Source organism: Carassius auratus, chromosome 25 (genome assembly GCF_003368295.1).
Source record: "Carassius auratus strain Wakin chromosome 25, ASM336829v1, whole genome shotgun sequence".
Lineage (NCBI taxonomy): Eukaryota > Metazoa > Chordata > Actinopteri > Cypriniformes > Cyprinidae > Carassius > Carassius auratus.
The window spans coordinates 12,224,913-12,250,245 of NC_039267.1; the positions used below are offsets into that span (position 1 = coordinate 12,224,913).

At 35.5% G+C, this 25,333-nt stretch overlaps 2 protein-coding genes across 3 annotated transcripts in view; both read right to left on the reverse strand.

The window, feature by feature from the left end:
* immp2l (inner mitochondrial membrane peptidase subunit 2) overlaps positions 1–10,466 on the reverse strand; it is an 85,544-nt gene extending 75,078 nt beyond the window's left edge. Inside the window, exons 1-3 of the mRNA XM_026202704.1 lie at positions 10,390–10,466; positions 5,580–5,714; positions 3,689–3,792 (exon numbers count right to left, since the gene is read on the reverse strand). Of these exons, the coding sequence (XP_026058489.1) occupies positions 3,689–3,792; positions 5,580–5,714 (239 nt within the window). The 5' untranslated portion in view covers positions 10,390–10,466. The remainder of the gene's footprint in view (positions 1–3,688; positions 3,793–5,579; positions 5,715–10,389) is intronic.
* A 940-nt stretch (positions 10,467–11,406) lies between these two features.
* Positions 11,407–25,333, reverse strand: part of dock4a (dedicator of cytokinesis 4a) — a 66,762-nt gene continuing 52,835 nt past the window's right edge. For both annotated transcript variants that reach the window (XM_026202633.1, XM_026202634.1), the window contains 14 exons: positions 24,615–24,719; positions 24,106–24,247; positions 22,061–22,227; positions 21,792–21,878; positions 21,405–21,581; positions 19,660–19,743; positions 19,155–19,274; positions 18,142–18,269; positions 17,757–17,877; positions 17,507–17,588; positions 17,234–17,343; positions 15,200–15,275; positions 15,034–15,095; positions 11,407–14,943 (listed from right to left, as the gene is read on the reverse strand). In XM_026202633.1, coding sequence (XP_026058418.1) covers positions 14,539–14,943; positions 15,034–15,095; positions 15,200–15,275; positions 17,234–17,343; positions 17,507–17,588; positions 17,757–17,877; positions 18,142–18,269; positions 19,155–19,274; positions 19,660–19,743; positions 21,405–21,581; positions 21,792–21,878; positions 22,061–22,227; positions 24,106–24,247; positions 24,615–24,719 — 1,866 coding nt within the window. In that variant the 3' untranslated portion in view covers positions 11,407–14,538. The remainder of the gene's footprint in view (positions 14,944–15,033; positions 15,096–15,199; positions 15,276–17,233; positions 17,344–17,506; positions 17,589–17,756; positions 17,878–18,141; positions 18,270–19,154; positions 19,275–19,659; positions 19,744–21,404; positions 21,582–21,791; positions 21,879–22,060; positions 22,228–24,105; positions 24,248–24,614; positions 24,720–25,333) is intronic.

Below are 25,333 nucleotides of genomic sequence, written 5' to 3' on the forward strand. Positions count from 1 at the left end.
TTGTACCATTAATACAGGAATAGTAACAGCATTAATAAAAATAATAATATCTTACATTTTTAATTACTCTCTAATAATAATAAGATGAAAATATGTTTTTTATTATTATTATTATTATTATTATTATTATTATCACTATCATTATATTGCCAAAGAGGTAGCATAAACATATTTATACAAAGATAATTTCAACTGGTCAGACTGGTCAGATTTAGTGTGTGGCAGTTCTGTCAAATGGCCCAAACCTCCCTCACACTGGCCCTGGACCTTCCTCAATGTCCTTATCTGAAGGTTTCACATGTTTTTCACATGCATTTTTAGAACCTAAAAAAAAAACACAACCCATTTCTAGACTAAAAAGAGCCACCAACATGACCCGTTGAGTTTGCCACCATCATGTGTTTCTGGCCACCACATTAACAACCAAGCAGGTTGTAAGGTTGCTGCTGCTAAAAGCACAGAAGCCTCGGTTCACCTCAAACACTGAGCTGAATGCCAAATTTCCCGAATGCGAGTTGGGCTCCACGAAACCTCTCTGAGGACAAAACTGGTTTCTATGTAGAGGGCTAATTACTCTCAACCCAATCCAGCCCCAATGAAATCCCACTTCAAAGCGGCTCGGAAAAGAGTGGGAAAATTGACAGGCATGCTGTGAATCGATGGACATCTATCTGCTCTTTTTGGTCCTCTATCAGTGCTTCTTCTAGTCAGAACAACTATTATTATTTCCTACGTTTCTTATGCAACCTGTGGTTATTTGTAAAATGTAAAATGTAAAAAGGACAAAATGTTTTGGCACTCTAAATTTTGTGCCACCGTTTCCTCTTAGTCACAGATGCACAGACCTGACTTTTGACCAAATAATGCTGTGAAAGAACTAGTTTTTCCGATTGCTCTAAATGTCAATTCATAAAATCATCAAGTCTGTCCCCGTTTACACTCGAAGCATGCAAAAAATAATTCTGTGTGCATAAAACACCCTGACAGAACCTCTTCCCCATCGACTGCTGTCTGAAGATGAGGAATGTTCTCTAAATAAGATATATTACTCTGTGGGCTCAATGAGTCCCAATTATACCTGCTTTTGATCCAAACAGCCAGAGGAAAACAAAACTCATGCAACTGCATAAAAACATTCAGATTGAACTGCACGCAGAAATGTCTGGTTTGATTCAATAAACTGTTTTGTGGCAATTTACATGGTCATGTGATCTAAATATGTTTAAACATGGTTAATATAAAAAAGTAAAACAGAATAGCTCGCTCATTTTTGTGAAACACAAAAGAAGACTAGCATGCATTGCTACTGTAGCTTTCCCCCTCAGGTTAGTTTTTGCAAAGGATGAACATCATGTTCCCAGCGCAGTTGATTCCCAGCAGGGGAAGAGTGCCATCTTTGGGTAATGATAGAGTGAATCTGCCTCACCACGCTCTTAACATTGTTCCCAATTCAAGGACTTACATAACTAAATAAACAGTATATCAATTTAAAGCTGAAATGTGTATTTTTATGTAAAGAAAAAAAAACCTTAATGCTATTCCAGATAAAAAATGATAAATAAGACACTAAAACTTTGTGGTGTTTTGAAAACAATACTTTGTTTGTCAGAGAATTCTGCCCAGCCTGGCATAGCGACAGTGGCTTAACCAATGATGTGAGTTTGGGGGCGGAGTCATCAGTTTTATTTGACCAATGACAGACAGAGGCAGTGCTCTAAAAACCTTCTTGAGAACAGTCATTATTTTTTCTTCATTCAGCACATCTAGCGGCAAAAAAAAAAAAAAAGACAGACAGACGGACAGACAGAAAATGGTAAGATACTTTAAGCTGATTAATTTAATAACTGATAATGCTTTGTTTGGAGGTTTCTACTTCATTAATTCATGTTAAACTCTCTACAGGCCAACAGAGTATGTTTTACATGTGATAAACGTCAACTGAGTGGCGGCATTATTATCATACACAAGTCCCTCAGTTTCACAGTATCAAAACCTCATTTGAACAGCTAATGGTGCTGAGTCTATCTTCTGGTCTATCAAACTTACAAACCCAAAGAACACAGCAGGGTGAGTATTTGATCGAGAAGTTGGGCGAAATAAATACTTTCTTTTCCCCTGGTGCTTCAAAATACAGCCCATACATAAAAGTGAACAGAAGTTACCTAACTAGAGTTTAGATGATAGCCTCCGCAGGGCCTGTGTCAAAAGGCCTTTGGTGTTGAGCACCACATTAAAGTGTATCAGACGATTGCGTCCATACCAATTACTTGGGATGACAGTAGTGGGCTCATTATCCCGAGGAGGATTCCTCTTGAGTTAGTGTACTCAAGAACAGCTGGGTTTAAGGTCAAGGAGATCTGTGGCAGATTAGAGAGGGACCAAAATGGCCCAATTAGCAATTTTGAGTGCTATAGATGATCTTTATCTAGATGGGGAACATCTAAGCGTGCAATTTTCTGAATTAATGTGCTATTTATTTACCAAGGATTTGAAAACCTGAGTGAATGTGAGGACGGGTATGACACCCGTGAAACAGCAGAGGTCTGCAGGCTCAACCGTTTGACCTCAACATAATTTCACAAAAACATCAAATCTGCCAGATTTCAACTAATAAACTGACTTTTCTGACATTTTATACCATTTTATAGAATTTCACTAGAGCGGAGGTGCCAAAATAAAGATTTATGCTAGAATTAGAATCACAATTTCATTCGACAAAATAAGTCAATAATAATTTTGATGTTAATAACTGATAAGTGGACTACAATATATTTTTTTAAATAGAAAAAAAGTTGTGTAAATCAGTTATTCTATATGTTATGTACATTTAGGCATCACAACATTATAACTCGAAGTATGTTAAACAAGTTTTTATTTTGAGAAGACTGAAGATAGTCAACATTTTTATTAAATTCTTAATAAAGTAAAATATACATATAAATATGAATAAGAACAATAGATCAATTCATTTTGAGATTTGGTTAACATTAAATTGAATTGCATAAATTTATTATTAGCATCATTAAAGGTGAAGATTAAAGGTCTTTGCACACGGAGTCAGAAATTTTTATCCTAAATTTTCGCACACTTAAAAATAAATACGACCTCAGGTTGTGTCAATCATGTTTACACACTGCCTCCGAAACTTTGGGACGTCATAAAAAAAATTCGGATCAGGTTCAATTTTCTGCGTTTTCGCATCTGTAGCATGCATTTTAATAGGAAAGGATAGTGATAGACGAAAAAAACGAGTGCAAAGACCTTAAGAATTACATGTAAAGATTAAAATACAATTACAAAATCCCTAATTATATAATTAAACACGCACCAATGTTAAAATTCAAGCCAATTTTGATTAGCCGTTAATAATTACTGTCATGGCCAATAAACGTTAAATGACCTATTTTAAAAATATGAACTATTTTATCTAAATAAATTTTAAATAAATACATTCAGTGTTTTTAAAGATGTCTAGACTTAAAGAGATATTAGAAGATGGCCACATCATTGATACCAATAAATTCAAAAGATCTCTTGCCTGTTGTCCGATATATTGTGCTTCCCTAAACACAATAGAATATAAAGGAGAAAAGGTGTTTTTTCAGTCACTTGGGCTCTACAGTGTTGTGGCTCTGCCCACAGCGAAAGCTCACGTAGCAAAAAATATGACTTAAATGCGGCTACTCACAGAACTGACACAATGTCCCCTCGGTGTACTTGGTAGTTCCTCACGCTCCAGCGGTTGAGCAGCACAACATCAGGTGACGACTCTCCATCTGGGTTTAAGGACGGCTGGGAAAGATTCAAACCACACAAGTCAACATGCTTCATAAATTCTACTCTCTGGGAAAGTTAGAGATGACTTTTCTTTTTGGTCTGTGATTGATTGCTTTAATCCTCCATACCACACAAACTTCCCAAACTACTAAGCCAACTCTAAGAATAAACTCAGCAACTTTGCTTTAGTTTTGTTCTGGAAAAGAGCCTCTGTTCTTCATTCAGCCTTTTCGACTGACGACATCCTAAGGGTAAAAATAGCGTCTACTTCAAAACAGAATTTTTTTAGACTATTTGTTTTCCTCTTAACTCGTTTGTGGTGGTATATCAAACAACTTGTGTGTGACGAACCTTCTCAAGCATGCAAGTCGTCGACTGACTTGATACACAGGCCTCCAATGAATCACTAAGGGAGATCTCGATGAGCCATTTCACGCTTGCTGGGATAATTGACAGAAATATCTCTTATCTGTCCTTCTAAAATAAATATCCCGACGAGTGTTCCCGCCTAGAGAATTTATCTGTCACAGCTGGGCGCTCTATCTTTTTATTCAGACACATTTTCTCATTCTGCATTGGCGTCAGCTTTCAGCATTGTCCATGGAGTGACTTATTTGGATTCAAAGGCCGTGGATGAACCGGGAAAAGCCATTAGCAAATATATAACACTCGAAGCCAAGACAGAAAACTGGACTCCGAAAGGAAAACAACAACAACAACAGCGTGTTGGTTAGTTAGTGTTCATTAGGTACATAATGAACCATCACTTCTGTATTCAGATGGTGTCCTCTCATTATTATTGGAGGTGTCTTTCATCATGGTCTTAGTGCTATTAGTGCAATGTTTAGCGAATTTGGATTGATTAAGCCGTAATGCAGAGTCCTAACATAACTAAAAGGTTATTAATCTTTAAAAAATTAGAGCTTGTAAAGGTAAAAACCTCTTTAACTTTTTTTTTATGGCTGGGGAAATATATTAAGTATTCACAATATATTTTCAATTATTTTGACGGTAATACAAAAAATCAAGTAAAATTGTGAATATGGTGATTTTAAGGCTATTAAGTTTACTAAACTGCCATTAAACGACACTGTAAGAAATAAATCTGTGAAATAACAGAAAAAGCACTGGCAGCTCATTAGTGGGGTATTGTCCATTAAGTTTACGGCCCTTTCCGCTACCTCGAAAACACACAAAAAAGTTCAAAATACAGGTAAAACATCTGTAAAACAATAAATATGGAAAATTCCTTCAAATTAATGAAGTACAATGTGCCCTGTTTTTTACAGACTTGTATTATGCTGATGATACACAGGGCAACGTTTTGAGCAATTTTGCCCTGTGCCTCACCTGGTTGCCCACTGACGGCAAGATTAACCAAAACTGCCTGGCAACATTGCTCAAAAAGTTGCCTTGAGAGTGTAGTTTCGCAAAACACTTTTCCATGAAAAAAAAATGGTAAGTTTGATTCATTTCTGTGATTAAGTTCAAGCTGTCTGTCTGTCGAATTAAAAATTAAAAACACACACATATATATATATATAGACACATTTTAAATATGAAGATATAAACTGAATTTCCAAAAGATTAAATTCTAAGACAATGCAATTTTTGTTTTAAATTTGGTGCTTTTTTATTATATGCAAATAACAAATACAGAAATAGTGAAAACAAAAAAGACACAAAAGGGTAAAGTGATAAAAAAAAAAAAAAGTTGACTCAAACCAGCATCACCCATATGAGCACCATGGCTCAACATGCCAAAGAAATTTGTTTGACAAAGTATATAAAGGACATCCCACCTGCATCGAGGCACCTTCCACGCGTGCCACATAGGCAAGACGATCTAAAACAGTCACTGTCACGGGGACAGCTACAAAGAAGCCACTAACAAAAGCTTTGAAGTATCTTCGCCCAAAGCCTGTCTGCGCCATCATCTGAAGAGAGAGAATGAAAAGAGAAATGACCTTAGCTTGTTCAAAGTATCTGGTCTGGTAACATCTAATGAAGAAATAATTCAAACATTCAACCAAATATGGATGCCTTTGTTGTTTAAGTACTGAGAAGTGGTCTCTACACAGGAAAAAGGCATGTTTTAAGGAGTTGTTGGATGATCTAAACTCACAAAGAGAACAAAAATATCTTAAGTAAGTTTAACCACATGCCTCTAAACATGATTCACCTTGTTTTGAATCAAATTGCAGGGCGCTAGTGAGGTCAAAAAGAAGAAAACATTCATAAAGCAGCCAATTTAATAATGAATTTCGTAATTGCACCTATCTGCAGCCATCTGTGGACCATATTCGCAATGACAAAACTCTGTACATCCAGCGCATTAGGGCAGAAAAACCCACTGAGGCATTGAAATTGAATCTGACAAGAGCACGCTCGCTCTAATACCATTAATTGCTAGTGTGATGCTTTATTTGGTGGTACACGTTGTGCAATTATGCTTCTCATTCATTTTACAGAGTTCACCACAGTAACAAAAAGAAGAGGAACAGCTTGTACCATTTTCCCCCAAAAAGCCTCCAGTCAAAGTCTCCAGTAGCAACCTCATAGAATTACTGGTAAGCACTTGAAGAAAGTCTTGCACACAGGAGGCCGTTCGAGATGCTCAAAAATCAGAGACTACAAAAACTTACTGGAAGATCTGGGAGATGTAGGGTAAAAAAAGAAGAAGTGCTGAGCGAATCATAACGCAGTGCAGGATTTGTCAGGGTTGCACTGCTGTGAGCCAGATACGGCTCAAGCAGGGAAAATTACCAAAACCTCTTTTGTGGTCACAAAGAGACACCTTCCTGACCCTCTGCTGTGTATGTAGGCTAGCCGAGGCAACATTATCAATATAATACAAACACTGATTATTTCAATTTTGCGCAAAACAGCATTTGCAAAGCACTTTTATGAAAAGTGGGCAGTACTAAAAAAATAAAATAAAATAATAATTGCCCGACAAAGCATAAAAGAATCACGTTGTGAGATTTAGTTAGTACTTACGGGAAGTAAAATCGCAATTATTAAAAAGTAAATAAAAATTACACAATTTCTACGTAGTCTATTGACACCTGTGGTAGAAATAATAAAATTGCAAGATACCCGAGGAGGATGTGTTTGACTAGCTACACAAACATCACTTATAATAAATAATAAAAAGTACTAATATTATAAAAATGCCCCAAACTTTAATATTTTTTATTGATAATGAATAAACGAATGTATTGAACAAAAAATATTCGATAGCTTTTGACATATAGAATGTTGAAAAGTTCGAAGTCTATAAGAGTTTTTAAAGTTCTTGAAAAATGTGATAAAAAATACTGTAAAAGTGTAATATTGTGAAATATTATTAAAATTTAAAACAACTTTTCTTTTTGGATATATTTTGTAATTTCTTCCTATGATGAAAAGGCTGCATTTTCAGCTTCATTACTCCAGGCTTCAGTATCCCATGATCCTTCAGAAATCCCTCTAATATGCTGATTTACTGCTGCTCATGAAACACAGTTTATAAAGGTTATGCTGCTGTACATTTTTGTAAAAACTTTTTTTAAAGGTGTCTCTGATAAATAGTTCAAAAGAACAGCATTTATCTGGAAATCTTTTGTAACAACAAATTACACACGAAAATGATAATAACAAAAACAGTAAATGTGACAAAAAAAGTGTTTACTGTCACTTTTGATCAGTCGAATGTGTTATTATTTTCCTTCTAATAAACTTGGTACTGTGTATATATAAAGACCAGAGGTTATTGAATTTTAATTATTCACAATTTTCTGTTTTTCTTTTGAAGACCTTGCGAGCGCTGAATTGAAACACAATAAGAGCAGAAACATCCATTAAGAAAGCAAACAGGCTAGGTTTTGATTCCACGTCATCTTCATCTAGCAGATTCATCTCTCATGTGTCTTACCCTGCTCTGAAACTTCTTGTAGTGTTAAGTATTCATTCGCTTAGCTGCGTCTCACACAAGAGTGTGACTAATGAACTATTATGACAACGAGTGGCTAAATTATCCATGGTGTTCTGGGCAGACCTGCCAAGTGGCAGCTGTCAGGTTCCTCTAACAACAATCCCTCGGCAGCACATACAGTGAGAGACTGTCAATCACGCCGGTGCCACACAACACACAACGGCCTTTTTTCTCAAAGACGTCTATTTTTGCTTGTCCCTCCACTGAGCCACAATCCTATATTTTCACTTCAGGCTGCATACGGAGAGGTTGGCACATGCCACGAGGATCTCAAAGGTGTGTAAAGTGGAGCATCTAATAGTTTATTCTTAAAAACGGGCAGATGGGAGAATCTAGGACTGGTGCGCAGAGATCAAAAGAAAGCGTTGAGTTCATTTTTCATCAAAGGCTGCTTTCAGAATCCGAGTCGAGAACACTTTCCACCATTTCCATGTGCTACGGACAGAAATAAAACCGCGAGCGATAAAAACCAAGGCTGGCACAGCAGGTGTGCAACATAGATGGATTTTTTGTAGCCGAGTCCAATTAAAGATATGTTGAAAGCAAATGTCTGGGTAATATTAGGTGACCATTGCACACAGCTGCGGAATGGAGCATGGTGGTCTGATGCCAGCAGAATCAATTTATCATATGCTTTGCGTTTATAACTTCTAACCCATTTATCCTGCGAGTAATACTGTCAAATATGCCACCTGCATAATGTAAAACTGTAGCCTGGTAGCTTTGTTTATGCATACCTGAGCGTAACCATTTTAATTGCACCAGTCATCAAATGTGTCCAAAAATGCTTAGTGAACTCGCTGCTTTAAGGGTAATTTGAAACCGCAATGACAGATTTCCACTCTCGACAAGGCAATTTTCGGTTTCCTTGATACATGGCCCTATTTTAACTGTGCATTGCACGACATGGCGCTGACAGACCGAGTCTGATTCAATTATCTCAAAGTCTGCACCTGTAAGTATGATTTCAGCTGGAATGCTTGACCATTAGTCTGCATCACAGCAGCGGTGAGATTAATGATGGGCTGCAGACAGCTGTAGACGAAGCAGACAAAAAAGAACGAGGCTGACTCACGAGATCTCATGGTAAAACTTTTTAAAACTGTTTATATGCATAAGTCAAAGGTTTGCACACTACTGGCTGCTTTTAAACAGTCTATATATAGGCTACACACACGCAAATCTATTATTTCTATTAAATTATTCTATCTATTATCTATTAAAATATTCCATATGGCCTGTCATTGAGATTATATGTGTGTGTGTGTTTTCTTCAGAAATATCAAATATTCTATTAAATTATTTAAATTAAAATGTTATTTAAAGATTTTAATAAAAAAAATAATAAAAATGTGTGTGTGTGTGAGTGTGTGTGTGTGTGTATATATATATATATATATATATATATATATGCATATATACACACATGTATTTATTAATAATTTCATTTTGCAAAAAAACTGTATACATAGTGCAGCAGTTTATATTCCTAATATGCAGTTTATATATTTTATAATGTATAATATACAATCTGTTATATTAAATATATACTAAATCTAAAATTCCTTTAACGGAAACAACCATTTAAACCTCAAAGCCAATTTAAAGAGATGTTTCACCAGTTTTCACTGATTAGAAATTCAAAATAATCGTATTCATTAGGGTAGCTTTGCAAGGGCAACTTCGTTAATTAATTAACCTAGAAACTAAATTCAGCACTCATATGGGAGAATGACCTCTTTTTATATCAGTGTCTTCATTTACCTTTACATGAGATCCATATTGCAAAAATGAAAAGAAACTGGCCTTTACTCTTTAACTGAGTGACTGTGATGGGCAGCAAACAAGCAATGGCTGTATCTCAAAACATAATGAGCTGCCTACCTAGTGGGCATAAACACATTTTAAACAATCAACATTTTTGGCCATCATACGTCTGTTTTGAATGTCTATGGCCAGTTCTACTACTTAAAAAAATCTATGTATATCTTTATCTGACCTTTAACGTTTTACATTGAATGTTTAATTTAGCAAATGCTGTTCAGATCACCTTCCGAATCTAAAGGCTATTATTTCATATTTTTAATATAATGTTGTGTAAAAATGTGTTGACTTATAACTGTTTTAATTAAACCTTTTAAACGGTTCCTGATAAACGACTTGAACTCTGGGCATGGTAAGTCGAGTAAAGTGCACTGCATAGTGGGTACAATACAGTATTCTGTGTAGTACACTACTGTTTGTACTTGTTTAGGTATTCTACGTAAACGAATTACATGATTTGAGGCACAGCCTGAGCTCTGTCTGAACAAATTAACACAGTTACTACATTAGCAAGTGTACAATATGTCGTCGTCTTTTCCCTACATCTCTCTTATTTCATTTTGTGGTGAAGTAAGTTGTACTAGTTTGAGGATTCTGATAAATCCTCCTGTAGTTTAGCGTTTATGGCGACCACGCTGCACTGACAGCTCATGCCGCTACTGTAAACAAGGGCAAACATTGGGCGTATGATGAACTTCAAAACGGTGCATACAATTACAATACATAAGTAAAAGTGAAGCATAAACCCCTCAGCACTTAAGTGGACTAACTGCCGAGTATCAATGATATCAGACGCGTGTCCATTCACTCACCTAATGTCTTTATGTACGTGTTGTACGTCGCTCCGTTCATTACGACAGCACGCTCGCTGCTTCCGGGTCCTAAAGCCCTTCCTTTCTTGAGCCGACTAGTTTAGAGTATATGTACTGTATGTTTAGACTTGTTTTTATAGTCTATGGTTTAGACTAGTATATCAATTATAATTTACATGTAATAGTACAATAATCCGAGGATATATTTGATTTTTTTTATAAAATAGGTGAATTATTTCAGAGTAAATAAATAAATATTCGACTTACATTACTAAAATAAAGTTTTTAATACAATAACAGAATATTCAATATGTAAAATAAAATGCGTGTATATACATACATAGCCTGCATATACAATTTTAATAATTATTTTAAAATAATAAGTATATTATGCATATTATAATTGATTAAGATTAAAAAAAAAGTGAATGTGCGATTTGAACAAAATTATATTTGATTTAAAAATGTGTAATATTTTTAGGACAGAAAAAATACTATACATTATTGCATATTAAAATTTGACGAAAATGAGGCTGTGAGGTAGACGTTTGATCAAAAGTAAAAGTTACATAATTAAAAATATATTCAGAATCATTATTTTAATAATTAACACAATTGAAAATACTGAAGTGAAAAACAATGCAATCCTTTACACAGACTATGAATCTATACATAGCGCTGTTTTTAATCACAAATATAAAAAATAACATCTACAAAACATGGTATTACTATGGTATTATGACAGTACTATTTTTAATGTAACTATGTGGCATATGTACATTTTTGGTCTTTTAAAATTCAATTAAACTCCCAACAATGAAGTTTCCATCAAAATACCATTTATGATAAATAGTATTTTGATGGAAAATTCATTGCTGGGATAACAACAAATTATAAAATAATAAAATAAAATGAAAAATTAAAGAAGCTGTGGTAAATGTAGTAAACGTGGTGAATGGTGACTTACAGTCCTTGTAATGGTTCTCAAAAGACGCCATAATATATATAACATCACAGTTTACATCAATCAACCTTTATTTGTTTGATGGTTAATATTCAACATTTACAAATAAAAACTTTAGTTGCAACATTCAAAGCTATGAACTGGTTACATTTTCATATAAACACCTTTTGTACAAAATCTGTAACACAGGCTATATGGAATACTTTCATCCCATCGTATGATATAAAGTACAACTTTACAAGTTCAAAAAATTGAACAGAAAGAATATAATCCATAAAAAGGAAGGTGAAAGGAGAGAAAAGGAGAAATACAGGCATGACTAGAGTTGAAGTCCTACGACTTGACCACTGGCAATCTATCGAAATTACAAAACATGATTGCCGAAAAATTTGCAACTCTCATAACATGGCAATATGAGAACAAAGCTGCAAAGCTGTTAATAAAATAGGTAACAAACAAATCGGTTACGTGCCCATCTTTAAGTATTTTATAATCATTCCAACGTTAGTTTGATTCTTCACACTTCAAATATTTTAGGGTTGCCAAAAAATATAGCACTTTGAACTTTGTACTTATCTACAAAAAGGCAATTATAGAATAAAATCACAGGGGATATTTTGAACAAGAACAATTTTTAACACGTACAGATCATTTCAATTGTCTATACGTGATCAATAATGTAAACTGACAGCCGAGATTCACAAACGCTGCTGTGTGTTTTGAAGTTGCATTTTAACGACTATCAAATATTTATTATCCAATATTTATTAAAAGAAATGTGGGCTTTTAAGCTGGCAGTGAAAAAGCTGTTTGTTACTCTCAATTTTACATCAATATGCGGAAAGTTTTCATCCGTATGAAGGGATGTACTGTAGCAACACCCTCACATGGCAATTCGTAACTATTTTACGTTTTGACAAATTGGTGGCTAATTGATATGAATTTCTACATTTTGCTTACGCACAGTTATGTTCAGGCGCGGACCTTCATGCTTACTTTTTACGAAAAAAAAAATGTTTAGACATGGACCTCCATGCTTTTTACGAAAAACATACGATCTCGCCACTTTGTAATATAGTTACGTTTTTCTGTGAGATTGTGTAGGTATTTTCTTTGAAATGAAACTTCGTAAATGTCAAAAATCAGCTGCTTTGTTGAAAACTTGACCACATTTGCTTTGTTAGCAAGAAAAACAAATGTTTTAATGTTGTTAGTATGGTTCAGAGTAAAAAAACAAAAAAAAAAACATAAAATGAGAAAATGTAAATGTGATGTAAAAAATGTAGAATTAATCAAATACTGAAAGAATATAAAAGGTAAAACAATATAAATGAACATCACACACAGCATTTCCTAAATTGTGATTATTGTCAACAACCTACTGTAGATTTCAAATTGAAAATCCCAAATTCATTTTCTGATTGAAATGTGAAAATTTCTGTTAGATTGAACATTCAAAGGAGAAAGAAAAACAGATTTGATCTAGCCAATATTGTTTGGAAGTGACTGCGGTAACACAACCTGATTTGGGATCAGGCTACTGGGAAACGTCATCACAGAACTAGATGATGTTTGTTGCTATCGCTCTCTGCAAACTACAATGGTTATATTGCTTTGTACTGCTCATGCCCCATGCAGTCTTGAGCTACGCCTCTGCGCACGGTTTAAGAAGCACATTGTTGAGCACTAGCGATCACGCTAACTTCAGTTAAGCTTTCCTAACTACTCTTACTCACAAAGAAGTTAATACTGTTTGCATCTTTGGCACAATACTCGGAGACCACACAATTTCATCACATTGGCACATTTAAACGGTCAGGCAGTTTCGGTAGATACAAGGCTACATTAGAAAAAAACCAAACACTAAGAAATATGTAGCACCTTTTAGCCATTCCAGAAAGTACAAAGCGGTTAAAACGGGACGCAGGTCTAGCTGTACGCCTCGGTTTGTGTAAGACCAAAAAACAAAAAAACTGCTGTAGTGTGGAAAGAAAAGCTGTACAACACAGATTTTGTACTTCTATCAAAAATACCTTGCTAGCAATATGTCTCAGAGCACTCTAAATGGGATATGGACCTGCCAGATCTTCAGATTTAGCTGTAAATTACATGCCATTTCAAAGCTTACATAATCTCTTCATGGCTTTTCTAGTACATTTCATTTCTAACCGTATCTGCGTATCAGAAGGACTGCGCCGAGATGGCCGGTTCAGTTCATCGGTGAAGTTCAATTCTGAGCTGCGCTTTAGACTGGGTCTAAAGAGCCGATCGCCTAAATAGTCACTAAACCATCAAATACGCAGCTTTAAAATGAAATTAAGATGATCTACTTAATGTCAAAGAACAAAAAAGGAAAACATTCATCATGGGAGCATTCAGTTTCACTTTCATTTAGATTTTAGAATACAAATTGCTAAACAAAAAATCAAAATGTATGGAGGACTGAGAGTGGCATATTATAATAAATAAATCTTTTGTAAATAAAATTAAAAAAAAACATGACATTTGTGTCAATAAATACATAGTCCAAAGTCCAATAAATGTAGTTATGCATTAACAATTACATCATTTTATAAATTAAATGTGATAAATAAAAACAATTATATTTAAACAAAATTAATAAAGCATGAATGAAGTGTCAAATAAATAAATTATATTTAGCAAAAGACTTTGATGTATTCACACTGATCTATTTATTGACATCATTTATTTATTGACACAATATTTGAAATGGGAATAAAAATGAATGAAATGTGTCACAACATAAATAACTCTAAAATTATGTTTTGTTTCTATGACTATGATAGATTTGTTAACAATTATTTATTTACTTAATTGACACCTCTGGATTATTTATTGACACATACTTTGAAAATTTTGATGAATTTTTATTTATTTATAATTAATAGCATAAAGCATGAAATGAGTCAATAAATGAATAAAGGACTTTCAAATTACATTTTTGCTTTGGACTTTGACTTATTTATTGACATTTTTTTTTTAATCTATTGACATATTCGTACTAATTTAGAAAGATTAGTAAGATTTGAAAGATTTATCTATATGCCACTCCCTATCATCCACAAAAATGCACCTAAATGCGCCAATTATGATACATAACCTACAGTTATTTTACAGTAAACGGCTGCAAAAAATGCGACGTAGTCCAAGTTACCGCTGACGCGCTACAGCTGAGAGACCTTCCTGGGCGTGGGCCGGTGACGGGGCTCTGAATTAATGCGCTGCACGCGGTTCAGCTGGGGTTTGCCGGTCAGGCTGGGGTTGTCGGTAGTGGGCGGCACTGACAGACTGTGAGGCAGTGGGGTCGCTCGCCGGGGGTTGTTCCGCTCGTAGACACTGTAGGGCGGAGGAGTCTTGCTGCCCCTGCGAATGGGAACGTCTGTGGGGACAATGGGGGGTAGAGGAGAGTCGGGCGGCGGGAGGTCGATCCCGCACGTTTCGGAGACGCTGCAGCGGCTGAGGGATGAGATCCCGCTGCTGTAGCTGCCAGAGCGGGCAGGAGAGTGAGACACCAGGCTCCCCATCGGCAAGCCATCGGTCGGGGAGGGCGTGAGGGGTGGGACCATCGACTGCAGAGAAAAACCAAGGACAAACTTCATTAGATACACCAAATTATCACCAACTTCTAACACAGAGTGACTTAAGAATAAATCAGTCACCTTCTGAGGTGAACGGGCAGTTGGCATGGGAGACAGTGACCTCACGTTCTTGCACAGAGATCCTGTTCAACACACACACACACACACACACAGAGGAACAAAAGGATGTGTCATTGAGGTGTACATAACTGACTGAAGTGCAGCGGCTGTTATCTGACAGCAGTACCTGTCTCAGGTGTGGGGAGATTGGGTTCACAGCGTGGTAATGCTGAATCCACTGGTATTTGGAACGGAATCATCCTCTGCAAAATATATAAAAAAAAACAAGGAAAAAACTGAAGTTATTGCATTTGGAAACAAAGATGAAGTTCTCAAGGTGAAGGCATACTTTGACTCTAGGGGTCAAACAACTACAGTAAAAATCTAGTTTCAAGACAGACCTTAGTTTCAGTAGACATGTCAATGCAGAATCTCAAAAGCATTGCAAGGATTAGATGTTTTGTTTCCAGGCAAGAATTGGGGAAACTTGTTCATGCCTTTATCACCAGCAGGGTGGACTATTGTAATGGTCTCCTCAGTGGTCTTCCCAAAAAGAGCATTAGACAGCTACAGCTCATCCAGAACTAGAACCAGAAAATCAGAGCATATTGCCCCAGTCCTCAGGTCCTTACACTGGCTTCCAATTACATTTAGGATTGATTTTAAAGTACTTTTACTCATTTATAAATCACTTGATGACCTAGGACCAAAATGAAGAAGCCTCTAAGTGCAGTTTGAAATTTTCTTCCAAAAATGAGCATTTTTATCAAGCTCCCATGTGTAGGTTAGGTAATATCACTTTAATGGCAATGAATAGTTTCCTTTCTTTCCAATTAAAGTAAAATAACTGAACATAAACATAGGAGCATGAGGAAATAATCATTTTAGAAGAAAATGTTGGGATGGCACTTAGAGGCTTTTGCATCTGAACTCTTCAAATATATTGTAGATATGTTCACTGAATATAAACCTAACAGACGACTCATATCATTAGGATCGAGTCTGTTAGAAATACCAAGGGTTCACACAAAACAACGGGAGTCCACTTTTAGCTATTATGCCTCCCACAGCTGGAATAAGCTTCTAGAATAAATTACCATTGTGTATGCAATGTGCTATATAAATGAACTTGCCTTGCCTTGCCTTTGTTTTTAACAAAACCCAGTCCAAAGCATTCAGAAGCTCAGACTGGGCAGTGATCCTAAGCACACAGCAAGAGAGGTTTATAGTCATCTGTGAATGTCCTTGAGTGGCCCAGCCACAGCCGGAGCTTGAACCTAATCAAATATTTCTGGAGAAACCTGGAAATGTGCAACTGCCCCCCCCCCATCCAACCTGACAGAGCTTGAGATGTGAGGAGATGTGGAGAAGGATAGCAGATAATTGCCAAATGCTGATGAGCAAAGCTTGTTGCATCAAACAAAAAGACTTGAGACTGTAAAGGTTCTTCAGCTAAATATTTAGTAAAGGGTATGAATACTTATGCAATGTACTTATTTCAGTTATTACTCTCAGGAGTAATGATGCTTTGCCATCATAGGAAAATAAAATTACATTTTAAAATATTTTCAAATAGAAAACATTTTTTATGTTACAGTTTTTTCTGTATTTTTGGTCAAATAAAAACTACCTTGGTGAGCCTAAGAGTCTTCTTTTATTAACAAAAAAATATGTCAAACTTTTCAAAGGAGGTGTACAATAACATATTTTCAAAAAATATACGGAAAAAAAATAGTGGTGTCAAAACGATTAATCACATCCAAAATAAAAGTTTTTGTTTACATAATATATGTGTCTGTACTGTATACAGTATATTTATTATGTGTATATATAAATACAAACACATGCATGTATATATTTCTTTTAGAAAAAATATATACATATTTTAAATCGCATTCAAAATAAAAGTTTTAGTTTACAGCACTAAAAATTTTTTTCTAAAGAATACAGTATATGAGTATATGAGTTGTTGTTAGGTGGTTACTAAGGTATTCTGGGTGTTTACTTAATCAAATCAAAGAGCCCACTTCTTTTAACTTTATAAAAATTATTATGGTCTCTAGACGTGACTTAGGACCATCATTCAATGTTATTTTAAGAGAATTTAAAACATCATAATCAATTCTTAGTGGATAAAAATGAAGCCCCTCCCTACATTATTTCTCACTGAATAATCAGTTTGAGATGCACTTGTTAAAGAGTGGCGGTGGACCGCTCTGACCTGTGTGGGGTCCAGTGGGCTGGGGAACATGCCGCTGCAGAGTCTGTCCCGTGGAGAGAGGCAGGCGTTGTCTCTGGAGTGCTTGTGTTTGTCAGACGGCAGTGGAGAAGCTAATGAAGAGGAATAAAGGCACGTAGTGTGAGAGTTGAAAAGATAGGAAATAACAGAGGAAATGAGGCGATGCTGCAAAATGATGCCAATTATGTTTCGGGCGTTGTAAGTACTGCTTGCATTTGAGTGCCAGATTGCTTATAGTCTATTGAATTCACTCACCTCTATTGCTGGAGGGCGCAGAGCTGTTCACATTGTGTGAGCCAGAGTGATTTGAGCTCAGACTTGAGGTAGACGGACTGGGCTAGAAACAGACAATAGATATGCAAAGTAAATAAAATTTATCCTAAATACATAAATATATGTAATTTATTCATTAAATTAATAGAATGGTTGCATCTGACAGTTCATAGAGTTACCTTTTAGTAACTTTTTAGTTTGCTAACATTGAGAGTATCTTTGAATTTCTCACTTGCATGTTGAAGACCTCATCCGAGCTCTCTGATTGGCCGGTGATGTTGCTCACTTCATTTGAGGCCTGAGATGACAGTGAGGATGAGGAATATCTGTTGACAGCTGGATAGCTGAGAGGACTGAAAGGGAATTGAAAGACACAAGCGAAAGACAGGATAAATTTAGCAAATGTGTGGGTGCGTTCAAGCTGCCAATCTGTCAAACCTGATCCAAAACATAAGCATTCCTAAATAGCATCTACTCGGCTGAGATTTCAATTGAGTTCAACTTTTTTTAACTACAAAACTTTTTTATTTTTTATCTCTGACCTTGAAGCATTTCAGCATATATTTCAAGAATGCACACAAGAAACATTTTTCCCAAGGCATGAATATGACACAAACCTGCGTCTCGCCACGATTCGGCCTCCCTCTGGGCTGATGGCATTGGGAACGGGGGTCCTGCATGTGCGCGGGCTGCCATTCGCAAAATGCAGAGGACTAACTCGCACATAAGCAGGAAACTCTTGTGGCTAAACAAAAAAATATTAACTGTTATAGAAAGTGTTTCTTCAAATTGTTTGTTCAAATTAACTCAGTTTTTAAAGGTCACATGTGTTATTTCAATACCTTTAGCGGCACTAAGCAAAATTATCTTTTTAAACCGGTTTCTCAAACATTCATCTGCTATTGGTCAGACAGACTCTGTGGCTACGCCCCAAAATCATGCCAATGGTTAAGCTAATGTTACTCTGGCCAACTGGTCGGGATTTCTGATTGGCTGTCAATTTTTATATTGTTCATCAACAGGGAACTGTTCTGAAAGTGATTAGAACGTTATCGTTAAGTTTTAAATATTTTTGTATATTTTTCTTACACAAATGCAGTGCATTGTTTTAGAAGGCCTTTATTAAGCACTTTTTATAATGGATGGATGCACTTTATTGGACTAAAATCTCGACCACCCTTTACTGCCATTATAAATCTTGGGGTTATTTTCATTTTTGGGTGAAATTTTCCTTAAAAGTTGCATATTAAATTGGGATATGCATTTTAACATCTTAAAATGTACACAATTCCATTTGAATTGGGGAAGTCGTGGCCTAGTGGTTAGAGAGTTTGACTCCTAACCCTAGTGTTGTGGGTTTGAGTCTTGGGATGGCAATAACATGACTTAGGTGCCCTTGAGTAAAGGCAAAACCCAAATGCTTCCCGGGCGCCACAGCATAAATGGCTGCCCACTGCTCTGGGTGTGTGTTCACAGTGTGTGTGTGTGTTTACTGCTGTGTGTGTGCACTTTGGATGGGTTAAATGCAGAGCATGAATTCTGAGTATGGATCATCACACTTGGCTGAATGTCACTTCACTTTTTTTGAAGAGCAGTGAATATGTATCTATATGTGTAAAAGTAAACATACTTGAATCCCCAGACTGGAGCGCATTACATGAAACTGGTCCACAAGCTTTTTATGTAACGGCTTCATATCCTGTGGAACGAACTTCTCGTGCACGGCTAAACCAAATTCCAGAATATGGGCCTGCAAAAAGGGTAGAGAGAAAATTGTATTATTCTTAGAACAAAATAAATATTTACATAAACAATATAAAATAGGACGATTTTTATAGAATTTTCAAGAAATGTAGCTTTAAAAGTTTCGTTTTGCAACCATCAAGTAAAAGATAATAGCATTCTCAAAAAAAAAAAAAAAAGACTTTTAAATATTATTTGTCAAAGTAAACTTAACTTGTTAAGACAAATATTATTATATTTTAAAGGCACTTTATCAGATGTATTAAAGTCATTATATGAATAGCATTTTTAATATATATTTTTAAATATATATTTAAAAATACATACTATATTTAAAAATATATTTTAAATAAAACACGCATCGCAGACCCAAATAATTACTGTTTTTGTACCTGTTCAAACATCAGTTCCCTAAGACGGGTAATTTTCTCTCCATCCTCTGGATGATTTGCGATGTAATCTTTCGCAAAGAACGCCTGCGTGAGGAAGAACATAAAGAGACGCATGAATCATTTGTATTCAGGCTACGTTTTAAGAAAAGAAGAGTTCATAAATAAACTCATACAGTGTGAAATTCAGTGCACGTCTCGCAGGCATTTCAATGCTGTAAACTAACCTGCACTCCTACTCATTTCTTAGAAACTATGATGCAACATTACAAAGACGCTAGGGAACGTTTCCATGACTCTCGTTAAATACATCATGCTAACTGTCATACGTGTGACATTTTGATCCAGCTTTCATAACCTAGTTACTAGACCTGGAGCCCTGTGATCTGTGGTAAACTACTCATCTGTGCACTGAGGTGCATGCTGGGATTCAGGAGGACCCCTGCCGTTAGCTCTTTCCTTTTAATAGAGTTAGCTGAAGCTCACGCTCACAAAAGGCCAGTGCTCAACACGCTGTTGCTTGGCAACTGTCAGAGATACACGCAGCAAACGGTCCTATGAAGTGTGAGGATGTGGGCTAGTCATTAAACATCCAGCGAATGCTCTTTTTGAGGGCTTCACTGAAAGCAACAACTAGAAGCCAGTCTTTCCTCCTGCTAAAAGGAAGACAGTGAAACTAATAAATCTCAGACCAATAAACCACTTTACAGACAATTTATGTTGTCAAGGCTATTAGACATCAAAACATTTCGATCGCAACAGTTATAGGATTTTAATATTTTGACTGCATTGTGTCTTTTTATATATATATAAAGGACATCAAAAGCTCAGAGGCTGTTTTGTAATTGATATAACATTTTTGTGTAATAGTTTTTTTTTTCTGTAATAGTGATTGTTAACAAAATAATATTTTGCATTTGTGTTCAGTTAATATTAGTGAGTAAATAACAGCAGCATCGTCACAAATTTTAACTAATCAGTCGCCTAAAATATAAACTTAAATTATAATATTTTTTTTTTTTTATTAAAAAAAAAATATCTCACAGATTTCCCACATTTTCCATAAATTATAGTCATAGTATTATATAATACTTTTTCTAATTAATATAATATAATATTTAGATTTTTAGAAAATCTGTTTTTCTGCGATGCATTATAAGATAAATATTGTGCTGTGTGCAATAAAATAAAATAAATAAAAAAATAGTATATATATATATATATATATATATATATATATATATATATATATATGTGTGTGTGTGTGTGTGTGTGTGTGTGTGTATATGTATATGTATATATATTTATTTTGTCAACATAAAAAATTTCTTATTAGTACTAACTTGAACTAAATAGTTGCCTAAAATATTGACTATGGTTAAAATTACTTATTTTACTGGAAATAAAAATCAGATTCAAATTTTAGTTACAGTCGCACTATTATACAATACTTTTACAATATAATACTTATAATAGTTATAAAATTAATAAAATATTAACTTAAATGTTCATTAGTATGTTTTTGCATTGCTGTAGTTGTTCTGTATGTTGAAACTCTAGCTTGTCAAAATACAAACTGCTTGAACATACAAGCCTCGAGTCCATGTGACTACCATTGGTTCCTTATCAGCGTTGCAGTACTCTACATTTCTGATCCAGGTTTAAAGGTAGTGAAACAGCAAGCAACTCGAAGTCCAGCTCTAATCTGCCAGAAGCAGATTGACCCTGCTCTCCATCCAGGCCCGTACCTCCTGGTATCGAGCCAGTCCTCCGTTGACAGCAGCATCGATGACTCCGTTCAGACACATGGTGAGAGGGTTGATGTTCAGCATCTGCCTCATCTGACACTGAGCGATCAGCGTCCTCAACTGCAGCGTCTTATTTTCAATCACCTCGCTGGCGTTCTCCAAGGGACTCATCTCCACCTGTATTGAAAGTACGCCGAGGTTATGATGCCTCTGTTTATGTTTAAATGAATGTTTTGATGGTGGATGTGCATGCAGACTTGTGTCCAGTTACTTTAAATTCATGACATTGGCGAAAGTGCTTGAAAAACCTTAATTGTGCATGTGATGAGCAGTGTTTTCTATCAAAATGAGAATTTTCTTCTTTTTTTTTTTTAGGTTATGACTCACCAGTTCCCTTTTCTCAACCTCAAACCAGCGAGAGATGCCAGGTAGACTCTGAGCGAGGGTCAGTGTTGTCCGCTCAACCCACAGGCTCTACAACACGACACAAACAGAATGAACATCACAAAACTGATTGAAAAAAATGAAATCATTTCATCATCTTAGTGCCCAAGACTTTGGCAACATCAAAAAATGAAAAGACCTGCACAGAGAGAGTGAGAGATTTAGAAATAGACAGACTGACAGATAGATAGACTTCAGTAAGTCTACAGCACCTTAAACTCGTTCTCTTTGTCTTTGGTGCCCTTGTGAAAAGGCCTGTCGTAGCGAAACCTCCAAATATGGTTGACCTTGTAGAAGCTCTTGATGTTGTTGGGGACTCCGTCTCTCTGCAGGACGTCCTGGTTTTCAGGGACAGGACTTACGGCATAGATCTGCAGGTCTGAATCACAACCAGTTAAGGGACGTACAAAACGCATTCAGTCTTCACACAAACAGTAATAATCTCATTCTCTCCTTTGTAGTAAATCTCATAGTTATCTCATTTGTTTTCTATTTTTAATGGGATTCAGGAAAAACTCATATTATATCTTATAAATGAAGCATACTGTATTTTCTGGACTATAAGTTGCACTTTTTTTCATAGTTTGGCTGGTCCTGTGACTAATAGTCAGGTGCGACTTATTTATCAAAATTTATTTGACATGAACCGAGAGAAATGAACCAAGAGAAATTTACCATTAGAAAACATTACCATCTACAGCCACGAGAGGGCGCTCTATACTGCTCACTGCTCCTGTAGTCTACACTGAAAACATAGAGCGCCCCTCGCTTCTGGAGACGGTAATGTTTTCTCTTGGTTCTTGGTTCTAAATAAATGCGACTTATAGTCCAGTGCGACTTATATATGTTTTTTTCCTCATCATGAAGGAGTTTTGGACTGATGCGACTTTTACTCAGGTGCAATTTATAGTCCGAAAAATACGGTAACTGAGATTTAAGTCTCCTAACTGTAATAGGGCAATAAATCCTTCCACTGAAAAAAGTTGGAGCTCCTCATGAAGTTGTGCCACAGATAAACTCAACTACCAGACCATTAGCAGCTGGTTGGAGTCTCTGAAGAGAAGAGGTCACAGAGCAGCATGAACTCAGTTTAGATCCCCATCTGATTAGAAATGATGCTGCTGGCTGCCGCCCAACAGTTTACACATCTAACAGCTGGCTTATTAGCACTTCTCCATCATTTAATCACCCTTATCCACACACCAGCCCTCATCTAAGAACCCCTGAGGAGCTATATATACTGTATATATATATATATATATATATATATATATATATATACACTACCGTTTAAAAGTTTTTGATTAGCAAGATTTTTCATATATAAGTTCTTTGTGCTGATTAATTTGACCAAAAATCTAGAAAAAAACCTGTTATTTTGTGAAATATTATTGCAATTTGAAAGAACATTTTCTATTTTTCTATATTTAAAATAATAGATATTGCTGTGATGCAAGTGCTGAGTTTTCAGCATCATTACTCCAGTCTTTAGTGTCACATGATCCTTCAGAAATCATTCTAATATACTGATTTATTATCAAATGTTGGAAACATGATGTGCTGCTTAATGTTTTTTTGGGACCTCTAATACATATTTCAGAATTAATTGATAAGTAAAGAGTTAAAAAGAACAGTGTTTGTTTAAAATATAAATTTTGTGTCACAACATACACTACTATTTAAAGAATAAAGACATTCATCCCTTTTTCATTACGCAAGGATGTATTAAATGGATTAAAAATGAGAATAAAGACTTATATTGTAAGAAAATATCTTTTTTGAATAATTCATTTTTAATTTTTATTCCAAGAATCCAAGAAAGAAGTATCACAGGTTCCAAATAAATATTAAGCAGCTCAACAGTTTCAACACTGAAAATAAATCAGCATATTAAAATGATTTCTGAAGATCATGTGACACTGAAGACTGGAGTAATGATGCAAAAAATTCAGCTCTGCGTCACAGAAATAAATTATATTTTAAAGTACAGAAGTATTAGAAATTGCTATAACATTTCACAATATTACAGTTTTTTTCTGTATTTTTGATTGAATAAATTCAACCTTGATGAGCATAAAAGACTCCATTAAAAACATAAAAAATCTTACTGATCCCAAACCTTTGAACAGTAGCGTATATATGATTTAGTTTTCCAATTGATTCAAACCCTTTTTGACTCCTTATGTGCCTTTTATAACGAACAAAAGATGAAAAAGTTCCACTTAAATGAATTCGACACAGCTGTGTTTCAGGATACACTGCGCGTCTGATTGGTGGATGGTCTGGTCGGGGAGGTTGGCGTGCTGCATCGCAATGGCGTGAGGAAACTCGCTGAGCATCCGCTGCTGAAAGGCCTCCAGACGCTCGTAATCGTTCCCTCGACACACAAACTCTTTATTCTGTCCGCCGGCAGCAACACACACAGACAGAAGTCATGAGGAAAGTGGAAGACACTGGACACAATACTGACTGTTTGAGGGACTAAATGAAAACAAAGAGTTATTTCATTGTTCCTAATTCATTCTCATTTTCCCCTCCATTCCCATTACAATCATCCACACATTGGATAAAATGCGTATAGCTCAATAAAAAAGAAATGTTGCAGAAATGTTACAAATTATAGCTGAGTTGCAGGGAGATCTGGAAGGAAAGTGCCCCCTAGAGGACATGGTGACGAATTACAGGAAGACACTTGAACTGAATAAGCCATAATCCAATAATCAGCTTTTATTATTTAACATTTTACAATTTTTAAGAATTGTGTACCCTTAAAAAGAAGGGGAACTTCTTTCCGTAGAAGCCGACTCTGAAGAACTCCGGCTCGAGTCGCTGCTGGTTCATTATTTTGTCGTAGAAAGAGGCTTCCATCATCTATCAAACATGCAAATAAAACAGACCATTGAGCACAACGTAACACAAACAGCTGTTAATATGACAAATTACTGCCACGATCTGAGAAGCAATCGACTGTGTAACAGAATAAACAGAAAACAATCGGCGTGATTCAGTTTAACAGTTAAATCCAAACGCCTCATTAGGATAACAATTGGCCGTAAGTGTAATGAACATCATAACAACTCAATTTAGTTCAAATAAGCACTATATTTACAGCCACTGGGTGTTTGAACTGAGGTCTAGGGTGCAGGAAAATAAGGAAATAAATACTGTAAAACTATAAAGAAATCTGTGCTGTCAAATGATTAATCGCGATTGATCGCATCAAAAATATAAGTTTTTGTTTACAGTATGTGGGTGTACTGTGTATATTTGTTATGTATGGATAAATACACACACAAACAGTATACATTTAAAAAAAATCACATGTATATACATTTATATATCTTAATTATTTTATTTTATATTATATATCAATAAATTCAATATATAAACATCTTTTCTTATATACATATATATATACTATACTGTATATCCATATACACACATACATAAATATGTATATGTATATATGCATGCATGTGTTTTTA